Source organism: Magallana gigas, chromosome 6, assembly GCF_963853765.1.
Source record: "Magallana gigas chromosome 6, xbMagGiga1.1, whole genome shotgun sequence".
Lineage (NCBI taxonomy): Eukaryota > Metazoa > Mollusca > Bivalvia > Ostreida > Ostreidae > Magallana > Magallana gigas.
The window spans coordinates 9,369,310-9,391,191 of NC_088858.1; the positions used below are offsets into that span (position 1 = coordinate 9,369,310).

The 21,882-nt window shown below is 33.0% G+C and overlaps 2 protein-coding genes across 5 annotated transcripts; one reads left to right on the plus strand and one right to left on the minus strand.

The window, feature by feature from the left end:
* Nucleotides 1-59: 59 nt before the first annotated feature.
* On the plus strand, nucleotides 60-10,825 carry LOC105334558 (methionine aminopeptidase 1D, mitochondrial). 4 transcript variants are annotated; one of them, XM_011438071.4, is made up of 11 exons: nucleotides 63-291; nucleotides 3,895-4,090; nucleotides 4,477-4,668; nucleotides 5,057-5,131; nucleotides 5,240-5,403; nucleotides 7,276-7,373; nucleotides 7,691-7,750; nucleotides 8,095-8,643; nucleotides 8,810-8,952; nucleotides 9,734-9,880; nucleotides 10,613-10,825. In XM_011438071.4, the coding sequence occupies exons 1-8, from the start codon at nucleotides 161-163 to the stop codon at nucleotides 8,280-8,282; spliced, it is 1,104 nt and encodes a 367-aa protein (XP_011436373.3). In that variant the 5' UTR covers nucleotides 63-160; the 3' UTR covers nucleotides 8,283-8,643; nucleotides 8,810-8,952; nucleotides 9,734-9,880; nucleotides 10,613-10,825. The 4 variants fall into 4 exon arrangements, with proteins under 4 accessions (XP_065943380.1, XP_011436373.3, XP_011436374.3 ...); XM_020069867.3 differs by having other exon boundaries at nucleotides 228-362; XM_066087308.1 differs by lacking the exon at nucleotides 7,691-7,750 and having other exon boundaries at nucleotides 60-291.
* Nucleotides 10,826-11,951: 1,126 nt separating this feature from the next.
* On the minus strand, nucleotides 11,952-17,357 carry LOC105334560 (MAM domain-containing protein 2). Its single transcript, XM_011438074.4, has 8 exons — nucleotides 17,204-17,357; nucleotides 16,663-16,806; nucleotides 16,174-16,430; nucleotides 13,714-13,795; nucleotides 13,550-13,627; nucleotides 12,836-12,973; nucleotides 12,424-12,680; nucleotides 11,952-12,202 (listed from the first exon to the last, which is right to left on the minus strand). The coding sequence occupies exons 1-8, from the start codon at nucleotides 17,238-17,240 to the stop codon at nucleotides 12,110-12,112; spliced, it is 1,086 nt and encodes a 361-aa protein (XP_011436376.3). The 5' UTR covers nucleotides 17,241-17,357; the 3' UTR covers nucleotides 11,952-12,109.
* Between the last annotated feature and the right edge of the window lie 4,525 nt (nucleotides 17,358-21,882).

The window sequence follows — 21,882 nt, forward strand, 5'->3', positions numbered from 1 at the left end:
TCGTTAAATATTTTTCGATTCATTCCAAAACCATTTTTTGAAATTCTATAAGCGGCAAACGAACGCCCTTTCGATTTCGAAAATCTAGTCTGCATGGATGCTTGCCTCATAAATGAAGAACGGATGCTTAATGATCGACTGATTAAGGACAAATTTAAAGATGCGAATAAATTTAACATATTGCATATACCATGCATCTAAAGCTAGTAAAGTATTCCCCGTTCGTGCATTTTCAAAGATAGAGAGCAGGTATCCAAGTGTAAACGACATCAACAAACGGCATAAATTCAGGTATTGGTGTCCTCATTGTTTCCTTTATGAAATGGACTTAGCATAAAGTGTACATTCTTCAGGTTTTCATGGTAAGCAGTTAAAATATTTGGACACATAAAAGGCTTGTAGGCATCTTAATTTTTATCGATATAAACCGCTAATTGTATGGCAACAGTGATATCCCAGATAGCATGACTACGTTGGGCCAACGTTGGCCCTTAGTTGTTCATTACGTTGTACCAACGTTGGCAGACTACGTTGGGCCAACGTAATTTTGCTCATCGGCCCTACGTTCGTCCAACATGTTGGGCCTACGTTGGTCCAACATGTTGGACCAACGTAGGGCCGATGAGCAAAATTACATTGGCCCAACGTAGCCTGCCAACATTGGTCCAACTTAATGAACAACTGAGGGTCAACGTTGGCCCAACGTAAAGATTACGAGGAAAATTACATCGGCCCAACGTCCTCTGTCAACGTTGGTCCATTAAACAAGTGAGGGCTAACGTAGTGACAACGATCAAACTTTCAATAGCTAAACGTAGCATGTCGGCACTTATTCAATGTAATCCCAATTTAAATTCAACACTCTTGTTCAATTAATTCCTGTTTGCTGTTTGGCTATTAAGATGCAGGAGTTCAAATATTCTTTGCAACGAAAACATAGTATACAGATTTTATTTTTTCTTAGTAAAAATTTACAATACATTTAAACACTTTTTAGAATAGAGCCTCCGTCTAAAAAGAATCGCTAGCATATTTCTTTGTCTATGTAAATTCCTTAGTAACAATCGAACTGTAGGGTCTGATCACTGTCCGGGTCACTGGCTTCAGCATGTTCAGTGGCTTGGGTTACCTTCTTGCTTTTTTTCTTTCTTCCTTTTTTTCCCTTCACCTTCACGGTCTTTGAAAAACGGAACCCGTCCTTCCCTATCTCTACATTTGTTGCAGAGGCACACAGTCTGTTTTTTTCTTACTGCGGCTGAAAATGTAAATTTTAGTTGTTATTTTTATTGTGCAATATGAATTAACGTTATCTGTTATACTGTAAAGGAATGCATAATATGATTATGAATGCTTCTATATTTTTTTAATTTAATTTAACTCATTGACAATTCAAACATTATATAATATAAAGAAACATTGCACAAGCATTCGATTTCTTGAAAGAAAACTATTACTTACATAAGTTAATATAATAAATTATCATGTACTTACTTTTTGTAGCATATATATCCCCAATCTTCTAATGTATAATTCGTAGAGTAGAAAAAACACTATTTACTATAGGTGTACATGCACAACGGTTGCAATATATTCGAAATAAAACGTGGCAGTTTTGACCATCCTGGTTATATCAGATGACCGATCTCCAAAGAAACTGGCCAGTCCCATGCTGTGAGTAGCACTGACCTAGATACTTGGGCAGTAAAGGAGCTCCGTCTGCCTCTTAATTTCGACACTTTAAGATTCGTTATGCAATAGGCGCTCAAGCTACACGTGTACATACAGCTCATCAGATTTATATAAACAATAAACACCCATCAACAGAGCAACAATGGCCAACATCTATGACCCAACAGTTTTAAATAATTAAGCCCAATACAATTTACAATGCTCCACTAAATTTCTCAAAAAATAAAAAATTCATTGTCGGGTTAAAAAACTAACAACAAACCAACGTTGGGCCAACGTTTGACAGTTTAAAACTTTTTATATTAATAACATATATTAACTATTTTTCAACCCAAATTACTGAGATCTATATGCATACAATGTATCATGATGATGTTATGTATTCCAAAGTAAGAGATATATAGATTAAACTCAACTAGTTATACATACAAACTTTTTAATCAACATTTTCATGTGTTAAAACATAATTAAGACACTATAAATTCCTTATAATTGCAATCAAAATTAACAGAGCAAATCACATTATTTACTCACCTATACCTTGTGTTTATGTTATCTGTTTGTTTGTTTTAACTCTGTCATAATTCGTAGCATGTAAAAATAATGACCCAAAGTTGGCCCAACTCCGCATTACCAACAATTAAATGAGATCAGATGTTTTACCTACGTTGGCCCACCCATGGCCCAACAATGTTACGCCAACAAACACTTAGTTAGAATTCATGGCATGTTAAGATATTGGCCCAACGTCGGGCCAACTGCGCATCACCAACAAATATAGATCATATGTTTTACTTTTGTTGGCCCAACGTTGGCTCAACATTGTTACACCAACAAACACTTAGTCGAAATTCATGGCATGTTATTATGTTGGCCCAACGTTGGGCCAACTGCGCATTACCAACAAATATAGATCATATGTTTTATTTATGTTGGTCCAACGTTGGCTCAACATTGTTACACCAACAAACACTTAGTCGAAATTCATGGCATGGTAAGATGTTGGCCCAACGTTGGGCCAACTGTGCATTACCAACAAATAGAGATCACATGTTTTACTTATGTTGGCCCAACGTTGGCCCGACGTTGTCATGCCAACAAAGCAATCAATGTGCTATGAAAGATGTGTTATAATGTTGGCCCAACGTTGGGCCAACATTGTGTGCCCAACGCCAACCATCGACCAACGGTACAACCAATTACCAACGTTGGCCCAACGTAGTCATGCTATCTGGGATATATATATCTGCCTACATATGTAGCTGTAATGGGATGGAAGAAATAGTGACTGACCAGACTTTTTCCCCTGGCAGGATTTAATCTGTCATTTCAAGGCATCATGGCACCAGATGTAACATGATGGAAGTAATAATGATGGACCTGACCGGGATTTGAACCCTGGGCCCCTAATTCTTTAGTCAGGTGCTCTTCCAATTGAGCTGGTATTTCAATCGGTCTGGTCTGTCATTATTTCTCCCATCCTTATATTTGATTAAAAATATATACTGATAGGACTTTATATATATTTCACACTTTTGCTATACATAAATCGGCCTGTTTATAGAAATTTGTAGCCTTGTAATTTAAATACTGTAAATTGATGGATGCAGTTGCATGTAGCTGCAGGTCTGTAGCACCGGAGAGGAAAAAATTCAGATGGACGACTTGGGAGCTGTAATTCCTTACATGTTATAAAGTTTCAATTTACAGTGAACAATAAGGTCACATATGACAGTGAGTCACTTAACTCAGTCCAAGACTGATCTCACATTACCGGTAATCATTAATAGTACTTTCAAATACTTAAAATATTATATATCTTATATCTTAAAACTAGGATGTAATTACATGTAACTGAATTTTAAAATTCACCATCAATAGAAAGTTTTTTTAAACGAAATTTTAAGAATCATTTATAAAATGAATTAAGGAGTTCATATTTTAAGACGTACAGTGTGTTTATGTATTTATGGCTGGCAAGTATTGCATGTACACCTTGTAGTGATGTTATCTGTACCAATGCAAATTATTATGTTTCCCTAACCATGCAGTTATGTATCAGTATTAACTGTTTATTTTACAATAAACAAAGTTGCATGTTAGTCTGTAAGTAATAAATTTATAGGACACAAGGTTTTTGCTATTTTTGAGTTTTACTCTATGAATTTCAATATTTATTACAATGTATATATATATTTGACACAGCTTAGTACTCCCCCATAAAACGACTCCAGTAAAAGGTATTCCGGATCACATACAAAAGCCACCCTATGCATTTACTGGGGTAGTAGGACCAAAACCATTGGATATTGATATCAAAACTGAGGAGCAAATTGCTGTCATGAGGGATACATGCCAACTAGCTAGAAAAATTCTGGACAGTGCAGGAAGACATTTAAAGGCATGTACCTGTATTAAACTAATCCTTTCATCCTTGCTCTTATGTTAAATTGTATTATTATATACAATAATTTTTGTCTTTTTTTCTCTTTAAAAAGTAAGTTGAATTTGTAATACTTGTATATAGATTTGAGGTATTTACTGGTAGTATGTACGGTAGTTATTTTCAGGCACAATTGCTATGTTTTATAATTTTCTAAACTTTTTGTTTACTTTGTATAAGTTGATTTTATAAACACACAGTGCATGCAATTTTACTATGAAAAAAAATAATCAATATTTTGAAAAGCAACTTGAAATACCGGTATCTTGATTTAAATCTAAATTATTTGTTACATGTATTTAACTACCCTGAGCTTTAAAATAAATATGATTTTGTACTAAAAGGTTGGTGTAACAACTGATGAGATAGACGAGCTTGTGCATCAGATGTGCATAGACAATGGAGCCTACCCATCTCCCCTCATGTACAACCATTTTCCCAAGTCCATCTGTACATCGGTCAATAATGTAGCATGTCACGGCATTCCTGACCTACGACCTCTAGAGGAAGGGGACCTGATCAATGTCGACATTACTGTAAGTTCAGCAGCAGCATTATATTCCTCTCTGGTTTGAATTTGGCTAAGTGTTCAGGTCTAATGGAACCTTTCATGTAGAATGAACCATACATTAATCTATTAAGTATTCATGTGCTCTTGGGTTTTAGTAACCTTGGAAAGTGTTGGATTTGTTTATCCATGACCACTTCTTAAAAAGTTGCTAGAAAATGAATATGAAAAAATGTTTAAATTAACATTTAAAGCACGAGAGTTATTTTTCTCAATTCTGATCATGTGTAACCATATAAGCTTACATTTTAATTGTATGCGTGGTTAAGTTAGCAGTACATACAATTAAAATGTAAGCTTTCAAATGTTGTTAACCAATATTTCTTTATATGCATATTTACAGAATTGTCTTACAGCACAAGAAAACACACATGACCACTGGCCTGTTTATGATTCTGTTGTTACAAAGTGCTGAAAAGTGCTGGAAAACAGTTAGATATTAATATCAATGTTACATTTTATGAGCCTTAGTACATTATGCTAAAAAAAAGTCTTCAACATTGCATCGTTTATAAATTTTCTATTTGCATGTTATTCAGATTTATAAGAATGGTGTGCATGGCGATGTGTCTAAGACCTATCTGATTGGAGCTGTGGATGAAAAGGGCAGACAACTGGTGGAGGTAACGGAGAAATGCCTGTACGCTGGGATAGCACAGTGCAGACCGGGACAGAAATTCCTGGCCATTGGGACCGCTATCAGGTAAGATAGACTCTTGTGGATGTTGCAAGTTATATGTACCTTGTAATAACATAAGCAATTGATAAAGCCTTATATAGAATTTGTTCTTGCGTATTTACTAAAGAGGTGGTTGGGATTGTCAGAATATTTTATCATCAATAAATTAGTAAATCTCATTTTATGAAAGACTTGTTGTTTGCAGATGAATAGTCTATTGAATTGAAGTACCTGGTAGTTTCAAATTAAATTTTTCATTCAAAATTCAAGCAATTGAATTTTTTTGAATATGTATTATATCATTGACTTAATATACCCCAAAATTAATTAAATAAATTGAATTTTTATTAACCATGTTTTCTGTGAATTATCTGTTTCAGTGTGGATTTAAAAAAGTTTCGTTAAGATTTTCATTTACTAGTTTCTTGTGAAATAGCTTTTGAAAAGCATGTATGTAAAAATACATGTAGCTATCAAACAATATTATTGATCATACATAAACCAAACTTTTTAAAAATATATGACACATTACTTAATAACATTTATTTTTATACATTTTTCAAGTATTGCATAATTTGTTAACTTTCAATCTCTCTCCCTTAAAAACTGTAAAAACCAAATGTGTTTTTGTATTACTTTTCTAGAGCTACCATATATCTCAGAGAGAGAGAGAGAGAGAGAGAGAGAGAGAGAGAGAGAGAGAGAGTACTTTGGCTGTAATTAGAATCATACTTATAACTTGAAGATTAAAACTAGAACGGTTTATGACCCAAAAACTGACAATGATAACAGACATTGTAAAGATAAAATTATGATAAGGAATGAACCTATGAAATAGGTTAAGTTTTGACTTTATATCACAGCTTTCCTTTTCATGTAATTTGTCGGAATTTATCATGTTTACAATGAAGGTTTTTTTCCCGTCATTGCCCATATCTATTCGCAATTTTCAAGCATTTCTCTATCTTCTATTATAAGCAGTTAGCTAAAGATATTGTCTGATAGCACGCGTAAGTGCTGTTCCCTTTACTCATGTGTATATAAGTTGAATGAAGGGACATATACTATTACTTTTTACCTTCAATACGATAACTACATTTAAATGGTATGCATGAATTCTAACAAGAGTTTGGGATATTACAGTTTGATGAAGGTAATTCCATTTTATTTAACCCGAATTAAAATGATGCATAGTGTGCATTTACTAATATTCTATATGCAGTTCCAATTCATGTGACCATAATAGTGATCACAGAATTCCCATTAGAAAATAAATGCAAGTTAACTGTACCAATCTGAGGTTTAAAATTTCTAGATTATCTCTTGTTGAATGGGGGTTGTTGCTTGTTTCTGTGTAAGAGTGAAATATTAAATATGATTATCTGTAAAAATTATCCCTATTTCCTGAAGTAGTCGGAGATCTGACCTGACTCAAATGGCGCGCTGTTTATTCGTTGTTCCAGAAGACTCATGGAATTTAGCAATCATTTAGATTTTTTGCTCTTTAGATTACAAGATACATAATATAATTATCTTTCATAATGCCATTCACATAATAGTTAACAGTCATTCTGTATTTTTTCCATCACTTTCTCATATCAAGTTAGTCCCCCTCTACTGTCTGTACATGTGCATATTTTTATTTCATCTATTGTCTAGTTTGGTCTGCCCTCTCAATACAACTTCCATATTAATATAGAATATTAATCTAATAATACAATGTCTTAGTCGACACCTATTGTAAACATCTTGTGTGTTAATTACTGTCAACTCGTGTCTGATTATGGAGAAGGCTTAGATATACATATTCTTCAATGCCTTCTGTCTAATCATTTTAAAGGCATACTACGCCAAGAAATACTTTTTTATCGGTAAAAGTGTGTTTTTTAAATGTAGAGACCTCGCAAAGGCCAATGGTTTTTCGGTCATACCAGCATTTTGTGGACACGGCATCGGACACGAATTTCACACACCACCGGATATCGTTCACATACGTAAGTTTCATTTATTTTTGACAATGTTTTTAGTTCATAAAAACATATATTCATACTTATTTATCTTAAGCTTTGTATAAGCAAGTCTTGTTTATTTAGCAGACTGTTTCAAATGATGTGTAAATATGTACTGTATTGTGGCCATTTGTGGGTGCCGGTAATATTATGGTATTTTAGTATAAATACTGTACGTTCATAGGTCTCTTTGTTTTAACACTTCATGTTTGGTAATTACTTTTTTTTGGTTATTTTTTACATTAAAATATCTGTTAAATTATTTGCCGACATGCCGTTTTAAATATTTGTTATATTTTCAGCGTTAGATGGATGTGAATCGCAGCACGTGACAATGAAAGAAGGAATGACCTTTACCATTGGTAAAAACATTTACACGAAAGAAATTCGAATTTCCTCAAATGTTAAAGTAGTTATTTAAAATTTGCATTGAAAATTATCATCGTAACGAATTGTGAATAACTATAATCAAAACTGAGCTCTGGTGTTTGAACATCGTCTTAAGCCAAGGCCCGGACTCCGTATAGCGCTTACATACTAGTAGTGGTTTGTGACGATGGTATTCGAAATGGAAGATAATGCAATATTTTCCCCAGTTTTCTGAGCAGAAATGCATTCTTGTATGTAACCTTTATATGTGTAAATGAAACAGTTTAGTTATATGTTAATGGAAGAGAAATCTAAAACATGCAATTCTTTATTTCAGAACCTATTCTATCGGAGGGGACGGACATGATAGCCATTCTGGAGGACGATGGCTGGACGGCACTATCCGAGGACGGAAGTCGCTCCGCGCAGTTCGAGCACACCGTTCTGATAACTTCCGGTGGATGTGAAATATTAACAATATCAGAAGAAGAATTAAAGAGCGAAAGGAAGAAGAAGGATGCGTGAAGCAATCCAATCTATATTAGGCTTTTTCAAAGACATGTTTTCCTCGAAGTATTTATAAAGAGTGCAAAATAAGATGACGTGGTATCAGACATGTGTACAATTGTTCTGTTTTCCGTTGTGACGATTTAGAAATCAATGTTTGAAAAATGAAATATATTTTGATACATTGTAACGTGGAGAGAGAGAGAGAGAGAGAGAGAGAGAGAGAGAGAGAGAGAGAGAGAGAGAGAACAATCCTTCACGTGTTAGATCATAGTTCCATATCTAGTATATAAGATAAGAAAGCGAGACGATACAACTTATCAACAGAGTTGCTTTTCACAACCATGGCGAACCTTGGACTCTTCTCCGCTTTCTTATGGTAAATAATATCTGGGTTTAACAAGTAACATTCCATATCAGAAACTTTTTAATCACTTGGCAGCCATTGTTTGAGATTTAGATTTAAACAAAGAAATCTGTTACAATGTATACTCGGCCTTGTTATATGGACTTGCACAGTTACATGTAGGTACTTTATTTCACAGTATTGCAGTGGCGCTGGCCAACCATAACTACAAACTCGAACTGTTTCATCATTTTGATCACGTGATGCATGCTGATTCTACGAATGTCCCTGTTCTTAGTCAGCAGGAATTCCTAAACATGTTTCATCAGATTGGAACTAATCGTTAGTAATAGTTACCCGTTGGTAAAAGTTACTCGTTAGTAATAGTTACTTAGTAATACATGTAGTTATACCGTCATTTCCTAAATGATTTGTTTTCAGCGTTTTAAAAAACTATTTTCTCCATTCATAGTCGCAAATCAGTATTTATTTTAGGAATGAATTCAATATTTATTTGTTTTATACGATATAAAATGGTTTGGGGCAGTTTACGCTTTATAAACCGCGAAGCGATTTATAAAAAAGCGTAAACTGTTTCAAACCATATTATATCGTATAAAACTAATAAATATTGAATTCATTGCTTATAATTTAATTTTTTTACACTTCATTGTAGATAAAAACGATCATTTAATCTTTAAATGACGTAATATTGTACAAAATTCAAACGTAACGTCAGGCGTATTGATACGTTTTTGACGTTAGTCTTACTATGACGTAGGCAACATTCTTTATACGATATAAAATAATTTTTTAGCCAATCAGAAAGCGCGTTACAACCAGAATTAAATTATTGATTTGTATCTGAATTCTTTTAAACTCAGAATGATCCTTATTCTTATCATCACAAATTTTCACACTCATTTCCATATGTCTTTTCTTTGAAATATTAGCGCATAAACGAACTATGTATGCAAACAATTAAACAACTGACCATAAATCAGTTATTAGTATTTCAACTAAACGATCAAGAATACTCAGATTCGTCTTTTAAGTGACATTTTTCCTCAATAAGCTAAGTCGGGACTTGTTGAAAAATAAAATTTGAACCTTTTCCGTACAGCTCACGACTTTTCGTCACACTGGTCGTCGCGCCACCTACCCTGTTCGAACGACGCTCATTATTTCTTCCAAGAGTTCGACGCAAACAAAGACAACCACATCAGCGACTCCGAAATCATCTATTTTTTCAAGTTGTTTGATCTAAATGGTAAGATATTCTTATATCTACAATTATGTTTATATATCATGAAACGAAAAGTTACATTTTATTTTTAAATAAGATATAGAGAATAGGATTCGTATTTTCCTGTAAAAAATGAGACATTTTTTTGAATGCATATGTGAAAGGAGTCAATGAAAAAAGAACGGCCTTCCTTTACGTAAATGTACACGTTGACGGAATAGACGTGCCGTGCAACTACTAGTCTGACTACAGAGTACCATATAGATGGTTGTACTTGTGTCGGTCACACTGTACTCTAAAAGAAGTGAAGGGATCATTTTAAAATTATAAAAGAACATTAAAACAGGAGGTCTGGAGCTGATCGAGGGATTGTAGCATTCGACTGGCATGGCTTACTTTCAGCTAGAGTTATTTCCCTTCTGCCTGCATTTAGTTTGCATGGGCCTTGATAATTATAATGAACACTTAAGGGTTCGAATAACTCCTTTCCAAAATGATATACATGTAGATTATATATGCAAATCATAATGCAAATATTTAATAATGTAAATAAATATTTGAATTTATTTGGCGCGAATTTAGTTCCTTTGGTTTATTATCGTAAACCATTTTTTCATATTGTGTTTTCATGCTGAAATCGGCAAACCAAAAAAATTGTATATAACGTATCATTTAATCGTATCTAACCCCCCCCCCCCCCCCCCGCCTGATACTAGTATGCAGCAGTGATTCATGCTTTTAACGGTCACGTTGTAGAGGACCAGGAGGTCACTGAGGGTGAGTTCAGCATGGCCTGGGGGGCATTGTTTGACGGGTACCTGAACACCCACTCACTCCACTGCAAGTCCAGCGACGACGATGACGACAGGAAGTGAACCCCCTGTACAGGAATCACAGACTGGGATTCAATCAGTGGATCGAGGGGAAATATGACCATGATTTTAATATTAAAAAAATTTGAAAATAAAACATTAACTTCGTTTTATTGTATGATAGACACGTACGATCAAAAAACTACGTAATGTTTAATGATTTATAAGTTTATGTTTCGTATTTTTGGAATGACTACAGAAAGTATAGGAAATGAACCAGAAGACTTGGCTAAATACCAATAGAATCAATGAGCACTTCCACTTCTGCACTCAAGATGTTTTACATGTATTTATCATGTTTTTTTGGAACATTTATGAATTTCTTATGCTGAAAATTCATACAGATTTTTTTTTCTTTACAAAACCCAGTTAGTTAACAGCCAGTCTAGAATTGTCTCCAACATGCATAATAATGTTCTTGGATTTCATCTTTACCACGATTCGGAATTTTGCTTTTTAGCCGACACATGTCCGTAGTCATTGCATGTTCTCTTAGTTTTTACACGTAAATTAATAACTGTCAAAACTACTACTCGTGTGAGCAATATGGCCCATGGGCCTAGCCTACAAAATAATCATAACATTAGGTCAAGCGCTGGCGAGTTTCTTTTAAGTAATCTTATGGTATATTACTGATTATGCTGGTACGGGACGTTTGTTATTTTATATTTACATCTACCGAGTACGATTCCCTCTATTTTTTAAGGAAATTTAAGTCAATTCATGGCTCTATAGAACCCGTAGAACTGAAATCTACACGCCCCGTTTATCGATTGGTCGAAATCGACAGCGAACTACCTTTAGTAAATTAGAAAAATCACAGACTGCACGAAATAATCATGTTGATGTCAAACTCAATCAATTTCCCAATGGATACGATTTGGCTGTTTCTTTTTGCTAATGTACTGATGTCCATTTACAGTAATTTAAATAAATTAACTTAATATTTCAAATTATTTATCACTTTGTTAAAAGCAAGATGTAAATATAAACAATGAAATACTTTCTTTAGTGAATCTTGTGGGTTTTAAAGGTAGCGATCATTGCAGAAAAAAAATACATAAAATTACATATCCCGCATGAATCACCAAAGAAAGTATTTAATTGTTTAGATAAACTTAACTGTTTTTAAAAAAAATATATAAAACCTATATGTCTGAGAATAAACAAAAATTCTTTCATGAAAACCAACAGGTCCGAATATTTGCTTCTTATAAAAATACAATAAAAACACAGATTTATTTTTTTCCTCATCTTTTCAATCGTTTTTGTTCAGAGTCTTTAATTACTATTAGTAATTGATCAGATGAAATTTTTCCTTCAATCCAATTTTTTTGTCACAAAAATACTAGTAATCTCCACGGGTCTCCTAGCAACCATTTTATCCAATCAGAGGCGGGCCGTCCTGTAGGCGTATGTCATCAATGGCCAGATCACTGCTGTAATGGCGGGCCGCATCGGCCTCAAACACCAGCTACAATGATGCTAACAATTATACTACATCAAATGAATTTTACTGAATGCAATGTTCAGAAAAATAATATCTGCTCTTTGAGATCTTTTTACGATGATGGTATTTTATGAAACTCTTAAATTTATACGTTCGATGGAAAAAAATTGTAATTATAAAAAAAAATATTTTTGCATCCTAGCTTTACAAAAACTACATTGACTGAACCACCAATGAATTAACACCTTATAAAATCCAACGGGAAGGTTAACACTGGCCTGTTCCCAAGACACGCCTTGACGTCCTTTTCTCACAAACAGTTCTTCCTTGGACCCGTCCGCATTTTCTTTGTATAGCCGTAAGTTTCCTATCCCTGCACCGTTCATGTGATACCAGAATGTCAGGTTTCTTGGGCTGTTGATACTGATGTGAGGGCTATACAGTCGAGCGGTCCAATTACCATTATGTGCTTCGTGCCCCTTCAGCAATAGGTAATACTCCGCTGAAAAATATAACTATAAAGTAAGACATTTAATCAACGGTAAACTTCGGTATATGACCGATTGGTTATTTGTTTCTTCGCGAGGATATTCAAATGATACCATGTCTAAAATCGATAATTTAACAAGAAGTAAACGTTTTTAGAAACCTTATTACTTGTATTAGCGTGATCGACCTGTGGACCGGAAGTAAGATCAGGGGATCGTCCGTACCATCTGTGCCAATCCAAATGGTCAGCCGAGTCCTGTATCCACGAGCACGTGTCGGCGTTGAAGGCACAATCGAGCGTGATAACTACAACAGAATAAAGTTACTGTTTACAAGTGGCCAAACTTTCTTTTCTTTGCCTTATTATTTAATTCCCTTGCATTTGGCAGAAGAATTCGGAGCATGTAATGACCGTGGACCGCGGGTATTATGCATTAAACTTGCATTTTGTGCGAACTACATGTCAGACGGTCCAATTTCTGTCCTTGACTTGTTGTGTAGAAGGATAACCAGACTTGCTCCAAAGTGACCGATGAACATCCGGATAGTTTCACACATACCAGTGAAATATGTACATGTACCGTTCAAAACAAAGGATGAAATTCTGCCATTAAGTCAACTGAATGTTATCTGAAAAGTCTTCATAGGTAACTGAATGGCGGAGCTACATGTTTACCATTTAGTCACCGTGACCTTTTAGTTACCTTTCAGTTGACTTAACGGCTCAACTTCATGCTGTTCAAACAGTCTGTCAGTTTCTCATCGTTGTAAATTCGTTTTACCAAGTTCTTGTTTGTAACGAAACTATTGAATATTGTGTTATGTCATTTTTTCTTTCTTAAATGAAGAAATCTAAGGTTAAATTATCATAAAACATCTTACTTGGCAAGACTGGAAATAGTGCCGTGGTTGTTGTTGGCATGGTAACGGTCGTTGTAAACAGTGGGCTGTGTGTGAGCTCTGTTAAATATATCAGATGAGTGATCATAAAAGTCAGAGAGAGAGAGAGAGAGAGAGAGAGAGAGATTTGTTTTGAAGTGTTTTACCATAAGGCTCTCTAGACACTGTGATATCATCGACAGCTATGTCGGACGAATAGTGAAGTCTGGTTGTTCCTTGAAATATAATCTTAATAAAGAAACAAAAATATTGCCTATCATATGGAAATATAAAATTAATATTTTAGAGCAAGGTTTATCTATGTTACCGGATATGGTGTGCAGAAATTCGGAAAATAACCGTAATACAATAAATAATATGTCAAATCTTAATTTAGGGCTCAACAGCAAAACAATTTAATTGTAAATTAATAATAAACATTTTAAAAAATGTTTGCTTATTTCGCCGCCTGGTCAAACATCAAATACCATTCCTATAACAATTCTATTTCTCCTGAGATAGATTAAGCACGGCACTGAAATTTAAGGAAATGCTCAAAAATGGTCCAAGGAACTACCGATATAAACATATTATCATGTCTGGGCCATCTCGTTCACACATTTAAACGTTAGGCAATCAAATCTTGTCCGCCGATGCATCATGGGGGGGGGGGGGGATAAGTAGTTCATCCTGGGCTGTTTTTTTGCATAGTGAAATTAATTCTATCTTGATTGCCCCTCAATTACAATTTGTCTTGAACAAAGAAGTTGGCCACTGTCGTCTCATACATGTACAAATATTCGTTTGTATGACCAAAAAGATATTCATTTTCTATCCGGACCATACTTTGAACCTCATAGCTAGAGTATCGACAATATATCAAACCTGGTTAATTCGCCATAAATCTCACCAGTTGCGCTCTAAAATACTTTGATTTTTGTTTAAATGTTAGCGTCTATCTGTGAGGAGGAAGTCTGTCGATTGAAAATACTAGAAAAATTTCAAATTTCTATACTAGTACATGAAGTTATATTTTTTTTTTGTTATAAAAAGCGTAAAAATTGTAATATCGAAGGATATGTTACAGAAAGAGTATAATTGGCCATTGTCATGACGTTCGCCTGTTGCTTTATCCAGTCCTTCAGCTTTATCAATAAAACAATTCTTAAGAGACGCAGTTCTAGATCCCCCGCTGTTGTTAATTCGATACACATTGACAAAGCTACATATAGTATATTAAGCTTAAACAGTCTTGTTAACTAAAAATGTAGATCATGTTATATTTGAAACAACTATCAAACAAATCGCGCAACACAAAAACATTTCGAAGCGAAATAATACGACCCCAGTTGTTTTTTTCCTGTTAGCGAATGATAAAATAAAACCTTACATGTACATTTATGTTCAGAATTTGATGAAAACATTGTAAGTTTTAAAGGAAAGCATACTTTGCCATAATGTTTGAAAACTGTCATGACAAAATTATACAAAAGAGGTCTATAGAATAAAAACCTTTCCTCAATTAAAACAATTCATTATTTGTTAATTACGACAAATAAAGCAAATTCAACAGGAAGCAATAAAATTTATTATTTTTTATATCCAGGAAAAAAAGAAGAGGGTCATAGACTTTCAACAATATGAAATTGTTTGTTTGTAGTGGGAATTAATATTCGCCAGACTTGAAACATGGCCACAAATCTGTAGTACTTAGTTAGCTGTCAGATTATTTACCACAATTTCTTTTTATTCTAAAGCACGTGTTCATGATTTTACCTTGAGTGTTTTTTAAAGTTGCCCCGTAACTGTAGCAAGGATTTGGTCTTGGAGAATTTATATGCGATATATATATAAAGTTTTTAAAATGTTGAGGTGATGTTGATACAGCTGCCATCGTCGGAAACCCACGGCCAGTCTCGCATACGCTTACAGTAAGCGTATGCGAGACTGGCTGTGGGTTTCCGACGATGTACAGCTGCATGTACATGTAGTATTATACTGGATTTGAATTATGTTGATTTATGGAATATCAATTTTATGCAATATTAATTATTAATGAACATTCAATAATAAATTTTAGTAGCTTCAAGATCTTATACATCAAAGTAAGTTGTTGAGCTTTACGTTATAATCAATTTTATTTTGCTGCAAAAAATGTATAATAATGAATTTTTTGGACTATCCCTAAACCTTAATAGAATAAAAATTTGAATTTATCAGGAGAAAGTTATGTATTTATAGATATATATAAAAAAATAAAAAACTTTTGCACGAATAGACTATAATGTTATTTTGCTTCCAAAAGAGTCTGCATAGTTTTTGCTAAATCATTATATGAAATACAGAAGTTCATCAACAATTATATTTCCTAACTTCAAAGTAGTAAATGAAATATTGTATTATAATTTTGACATAAAAATTGCAACAAGTAAATTTTAAGGTTTCAAGTCAATTGAAACTATATATCTTACCGGTGTAAAAAAAATGGCCAAAATTCAGTTGTGTGTCACTATATTAATACTTTTGCAACGCTAGGACATAGACTTCCTGCACTTGATACATTGACTACAATCTCACATTCAAAGCAATTATTTTTAAATATGTTGGGAATAAGTAAAGATATTTACGTAAGCAGTAATGTCTTCCAATATGACTTGTGCTTGTTGCCAACCCGGTCCTTGCCTCCCAGACTTTGTCCAAACTGTTTTGGTTCCCCCGTATCGATCTGCTAGCACCACCCTCAGCTCTCCGACCCCCACCCCATTCATGTGGTACCAGAAAGACACGGTGGTGTTATCAAGAATGTACAGATCCGGACTTCTAATCTCGGCAGCAAAAGTCGAGTTTTTGAACTCGTGGCCATCAATGTAAAGGTACTGGCCATCTATGAGAAGAGCGATAGTTATTCTACATTATACTACCCAAATATTGTGTTATGATCATCACAAGAACAGCGATTATTTCACCTAAATCATTCTAAATTACAATGTCTACCCAAACATTGTGTTATATGTGTTAAACCATAAAGTATTCATATAATGAATGCAGTTTAAAATGCATGAAACCATGTTGAAAATACATTGGACTGCAAAAAAGAAATCAAGAAAAAGCATTACTTCCGGTATCTGAGTGATCTCCATCCGGTCCGGAAGAAGGATCCTTCGTAGTTCCGCTTCCAAGTTTCCAGGTCACTGTACTGTCTTGAACAGTAAACCACTCACAGAGGCCGTTATCAAAGTTACATGTCAGACCTCTTACAGCTGTAGACAACACATTGAAATTAAGTGTTTCTACGTTCAACTTTATTTGTATTTTAAGTCAGTATTGGTATAATATCAGGACCTTTCCACAAATATCTACAGTCAAATTAGGCTAAACAAAATTTTTTTTTCGAGATGGACAGGTTGTCGGATTAGACAATTAACGTAAATTTATAAATTTTCTAACTCAAGCTGAAATAGATATCAGACTCAGCAAGCTTGTGGTTAATTCCTGTTTTGTCTTCAATAACATAAATAATGAATGATAAACTGCATAAACAAAGATTAAAAATGTATATATCTATCCAGTTTTCTTTTAACGTGAACAAAAATTTGATTCTTTTTATCAAATTTCTTTTTGAAAAAAGATTTATGATGATATCAAAAATTCACTTACCAATCAAGAGATTAAAAAAAAGAAGTGGTTTATACATTCTGACTGGGACGCATTTGGGACATTAGACATCTTAAATCGCGTGTCAAAGGGTCAGACGACCGACGAAGCCACGGGTCGATGTGGCGTTGATAAGCTGCGAACACGGGGACATATAACTTCTAGTCTCTCGCGTTGATAGAGTCGTACAATAGTATTTCTATGGCCTGCCAAACTTTGTAAAGTTTGTATTGTTATAATATTAAAGTTATAACTCGCTTCCCTGAATGAAAGGTGGATGTCACTTTTGATACTGCTTAGGCATTGTACAAAATAAATAAATATCGTTTGCGTCTCCGAAGAAGCAACAAAAAGGAACATTAAAGCTGAAAGATTTACTCTAGTTATTTTATGAGATAAAAAGCGATTTTCATTAAACTCGTTGAATTGGGGATATTAAATGGGGTAGGGTCACACGCCTTGTTTAAAAAGAGCTGCAAACTCTGTATCACGCCTATATCTCGGCAAATGGTGTTCAATTTTGGCCGAATATTTTGTAAAACCTTTAGTAAAGACTCTATATGATATAGGCCTAAAATACTCCCTCCCCCTTAAGGACGTTGGATCCTGCGATCAAAAGTCTTAAAGTTTTTTTCTAACGTATTTTTTAAAAATCTACACACATAGCTTAACCAAAATTCAAAACAAATTTTTGGGGTCTATATGCTACATTTGGCGCTACGGCGTATTTAATATGACCTTTCTGCACTGAATGTGCAGATTGCACATAAATCGCTTTTCCCTCTATATTTTATTATCGGAATGAACTATGGCATCAAAAACAAATATAAACTATTTAAAATAAATAAAATTAAAATAATCATGAAGAAAAATGTTACAATTCCTTCAACTTATTGAAATTTTGACCTTTTTGCACTGATAAAACGCTGTTTTAATCCATTACCGATTCAACATGAAAAAAAAATTATTTAAAAGTCTCAAACTTTTTCTCAAATTATGATACACTTGTCAGAAAAATCTTCAAATTTCAGAAACTAAAACCAAAAGCATGGGTCTATCATGTAAAAGTTGAGATATGACATGAAATAAGCTAATTTTGGCCAAAAATAGGGATTCATTTTTTCTTGACTTTTATGAAATATAAGTTAAATTTGCCAATTTGTGTTCATAGAAATATTGAAAAATTGTAAATATATGTTTTTCATAACGAAATGTAGACATATATCCTAATGCACAAACTATCTGGAAATGTTGTTTGCTCTGAAAATAAGGAAGCTAAAGTGACGGTACTCTAAAACAACTGAGTTATGAAAAATGTTCATTTTCTTCTTAAAAACCTTCCGCCACAAAATATAGTCCCATACTAAACTCTGTAAATATGTAATTTTTCCTTTACTTTTTTATTTGAAATAGTTTAATTGGCATTATAAAATATGAATTCATGAGTAGAATCAATGTATGATGTATAATTTCAAAAATATAGGTGACCCAAAATAGCTACCCAAAAACACAGGAACGAACCTCTTTAAATGAACATATCAATTTTCTCTAAATTGAATTTTTTGTTTCCTTTGTACACATATGCATGTAAAGTTATTTTATAATTTTTCTTTTGATCCAAATGCCTACAGTTCAAATATAAATATATGAAATATGACATCACGAAATTAACCTTTTCCCGCCATGTTCCCCTTTTTAGCATAAAACGGCTTGTTTTTAAACAGTTTTTCTTTCAAAAAACATTGGGCGCATACTTGAACAAACAAAATATTTTCATCAGATCTAGAGGTGTATCTATCAAAGACTAATAAGGGAAAATATACTTTTCTTGTTTAAAGAGCACTGTAAATTACCCATTCGAAAAAAAAAACATAAGAAAAATGTCTATTTTTCAATGATTTTGATTAAATTAAAGAAATTGCGAAGCTTTTTACGTCATCAACTGCCAGTGAGTGCAAAATTTTAAAGAAATAGATTTAAAAAATATATTCAATATCAACTTTTCTAAAAAAAAAAAAAAAATACCATTACAATTTAAAGTACCTGAAAAACTTTTTAAAATGGGGCTAAATATGATCGATATTTTATATAGTTCTTTAAAAAAATGTTAACCGTCACAAAAATAAAAATTGTAGAAAAAATAGTGGTAATACCCCTTTTAATTTTTATCATTATTATTTTATTGATTTAATCAGTGTTATCAAATTGATAATTATATGAAAAAAGAACAAAAATATATGTTTTGAATTAAATAATAATAGGTTTGTCCATAGAAACATTATACAACTGAGGCTTTGGAACCCTGTCAACCTGTCCAAAAATAGTACAAAAATTTCAAGGCCATGTACATATATGTAGGTCTGATAGTATACAAACTTCTTTTGTTTAATAATAGTGGATCCTTCGTGCTAACGCCAATGTAAACGATAACATAATTCATTTTCTGCTTGCTTTTACAGAAAATGACTTTTTTGAAAACAAGTCCCCGATGGTAATTTTTTTTTACACAGTATTGACTTCATTTTACTTCTGTGTAATTTAAGTTCATTGTAAAAGTAGAAATCACCGATGTACATTAAGAGGACTAGATAAACATGGTTTATTAAAGCTATATTTACATCCATAATATTAGAGCTATACATTATGATATAGGGAAATGTTCAAATTTTAAAGCTAAAATATGTGGATTTTTCTGACCTAAATGACAGTTAATGGTAATAAGCATCACAATTAAAAAGTTCAGGGTAGAGCTGATAGGTAATTTGTTGACCGCCCAGCTTCCTTGACTTAGTAGAAATATACATTACAGAACTTCTAGCGTATTTATTGATCATTTGTGAGGAAAATTGTATACATGTATATATTAGCAGATGAAAACATGTTTCTGAAACAATGTGTAAAATGGTTCTATCACTCCTCATACTTAATACTGAAAACGTCCTGGATGTCTTTGTTTCAATTATTTTTTTGTTGGTAAAATACTTTTTTATTTTGCTAAAACATTACATACTAGTTCCACATTATGGTAATTTCCTTTCTCTCGGAATATTTTCCACAGTGGATCCTATATATATATATATATATATATATATATATATATATATATATATATATATATATATATATATATATATATATAATTTCAGTTTATCTTGATAAGTTGTCCTCGTTAGTTAACCATCTGTTTGTTTCACAATGTTCCTAGTTCTATCCAGAATGGGTTTAAAATTGTATCTCTTTGGGGCCTTATTAACGTTGGTGTCAGGTTTTAATGGGAGAGTCCAACAAGTTTCTTCGATTCAGTTTCTTGTCACTGTAAATACAACCTTCAAGTAAGTCATTTAAATGTATAGCACTGGAAATCAAACGCAGCGATGACTACAATACTGCATGTATTACTGTCAATATAATGAACTTCGAGAATATTTTAGAGTAAATTAAAAGAAAAAAGAGAATGATTTATCATCTAACATGGGTTACAAATTATGAAATGCCCTTGACCTTAACAACACATATATTGAGGTTTAAAAAAAATTGTGAATTATATAAAACAAGAATGATATACGAATTAGGTATTTAGATAACTTTCAGGCACAGGTAAATAGCTAGGAAAAAGTAAATACTTCCATATAAAAGAAAAAGGTAGAGAAAAGAAGCCGAGATAAATATCACTGTCATCCCAGGTAACATAACATGTAAATCACTTGTAGGTCTAGCTAGGCATAATTTCCCCTAATTGTTACTATTCTAATTGCGGTTGTATTTGAAATGCCCATCAACTGATTCAAAATACACCCAAATAAAGAATGGATTGACATATCATTATACATTACTCAGGTAGTTAAATGAAAAATAAATTAACTCAATATTTCTCTTTAATTGAACTCTTCAATTACATATACTAAAAGTAACTATTTTTAATTTTGTTATAATTGCAAGGTATTGATGAATAATTTGTCTGTCTGTGCTTGTTACTGCTAGTTAATGCAAATCAAAATATTTGAAATATCTTTTAATTGATTTTTATTTTTAAAGGATATTTGACATATTTGATCTTAAGATAATAATATTTTGCCATAATGCACAAATGCATGGCAAACTATTAATATCAAAAATAAAATTTCCTAATTAAAGTTATAATGTCTATCATCACAACTTATACTTTATCATGGTATGGTATGCCTATTATAAGAATATATTAATTTGAATGTCGACAATATCAATATTTATCAATACTTTTAGTGCAAATGCCAAAGGGGTTTTCACTTCATCTTTTAAACAAAGTTAATGCATTTGCAGTTTTACACTTTTTATTACTTGCATGCTTCTTATTCTAGAAACCCTTCAAAATGTGCATCTTTGCAAGCCAAGGGTTTACCATCCCCTCTGTCCCTCTACAACCCTACATTTGTAGAGGAGCGGACTGAATTGTAAACCACTGGCTAGTGAAGATGCAAAAAGTGTTATAAGTAAATATGCAGAATTCAAAATGCCGTTTAGGTTTTATTGCAATACTTGTTTCAGTTACCATAAAATTTTCAAATATTGAAAGATGGTTTACGAGCAGTACTGACTGAAGTTTGGAAGATTTGTATTTCATACATTCATAATTGTTTTGGTTTTTATATTTTCTTATACTATTATTGAATGTCTGCTCTTTCGTAACAAGTCTTTAATATTTA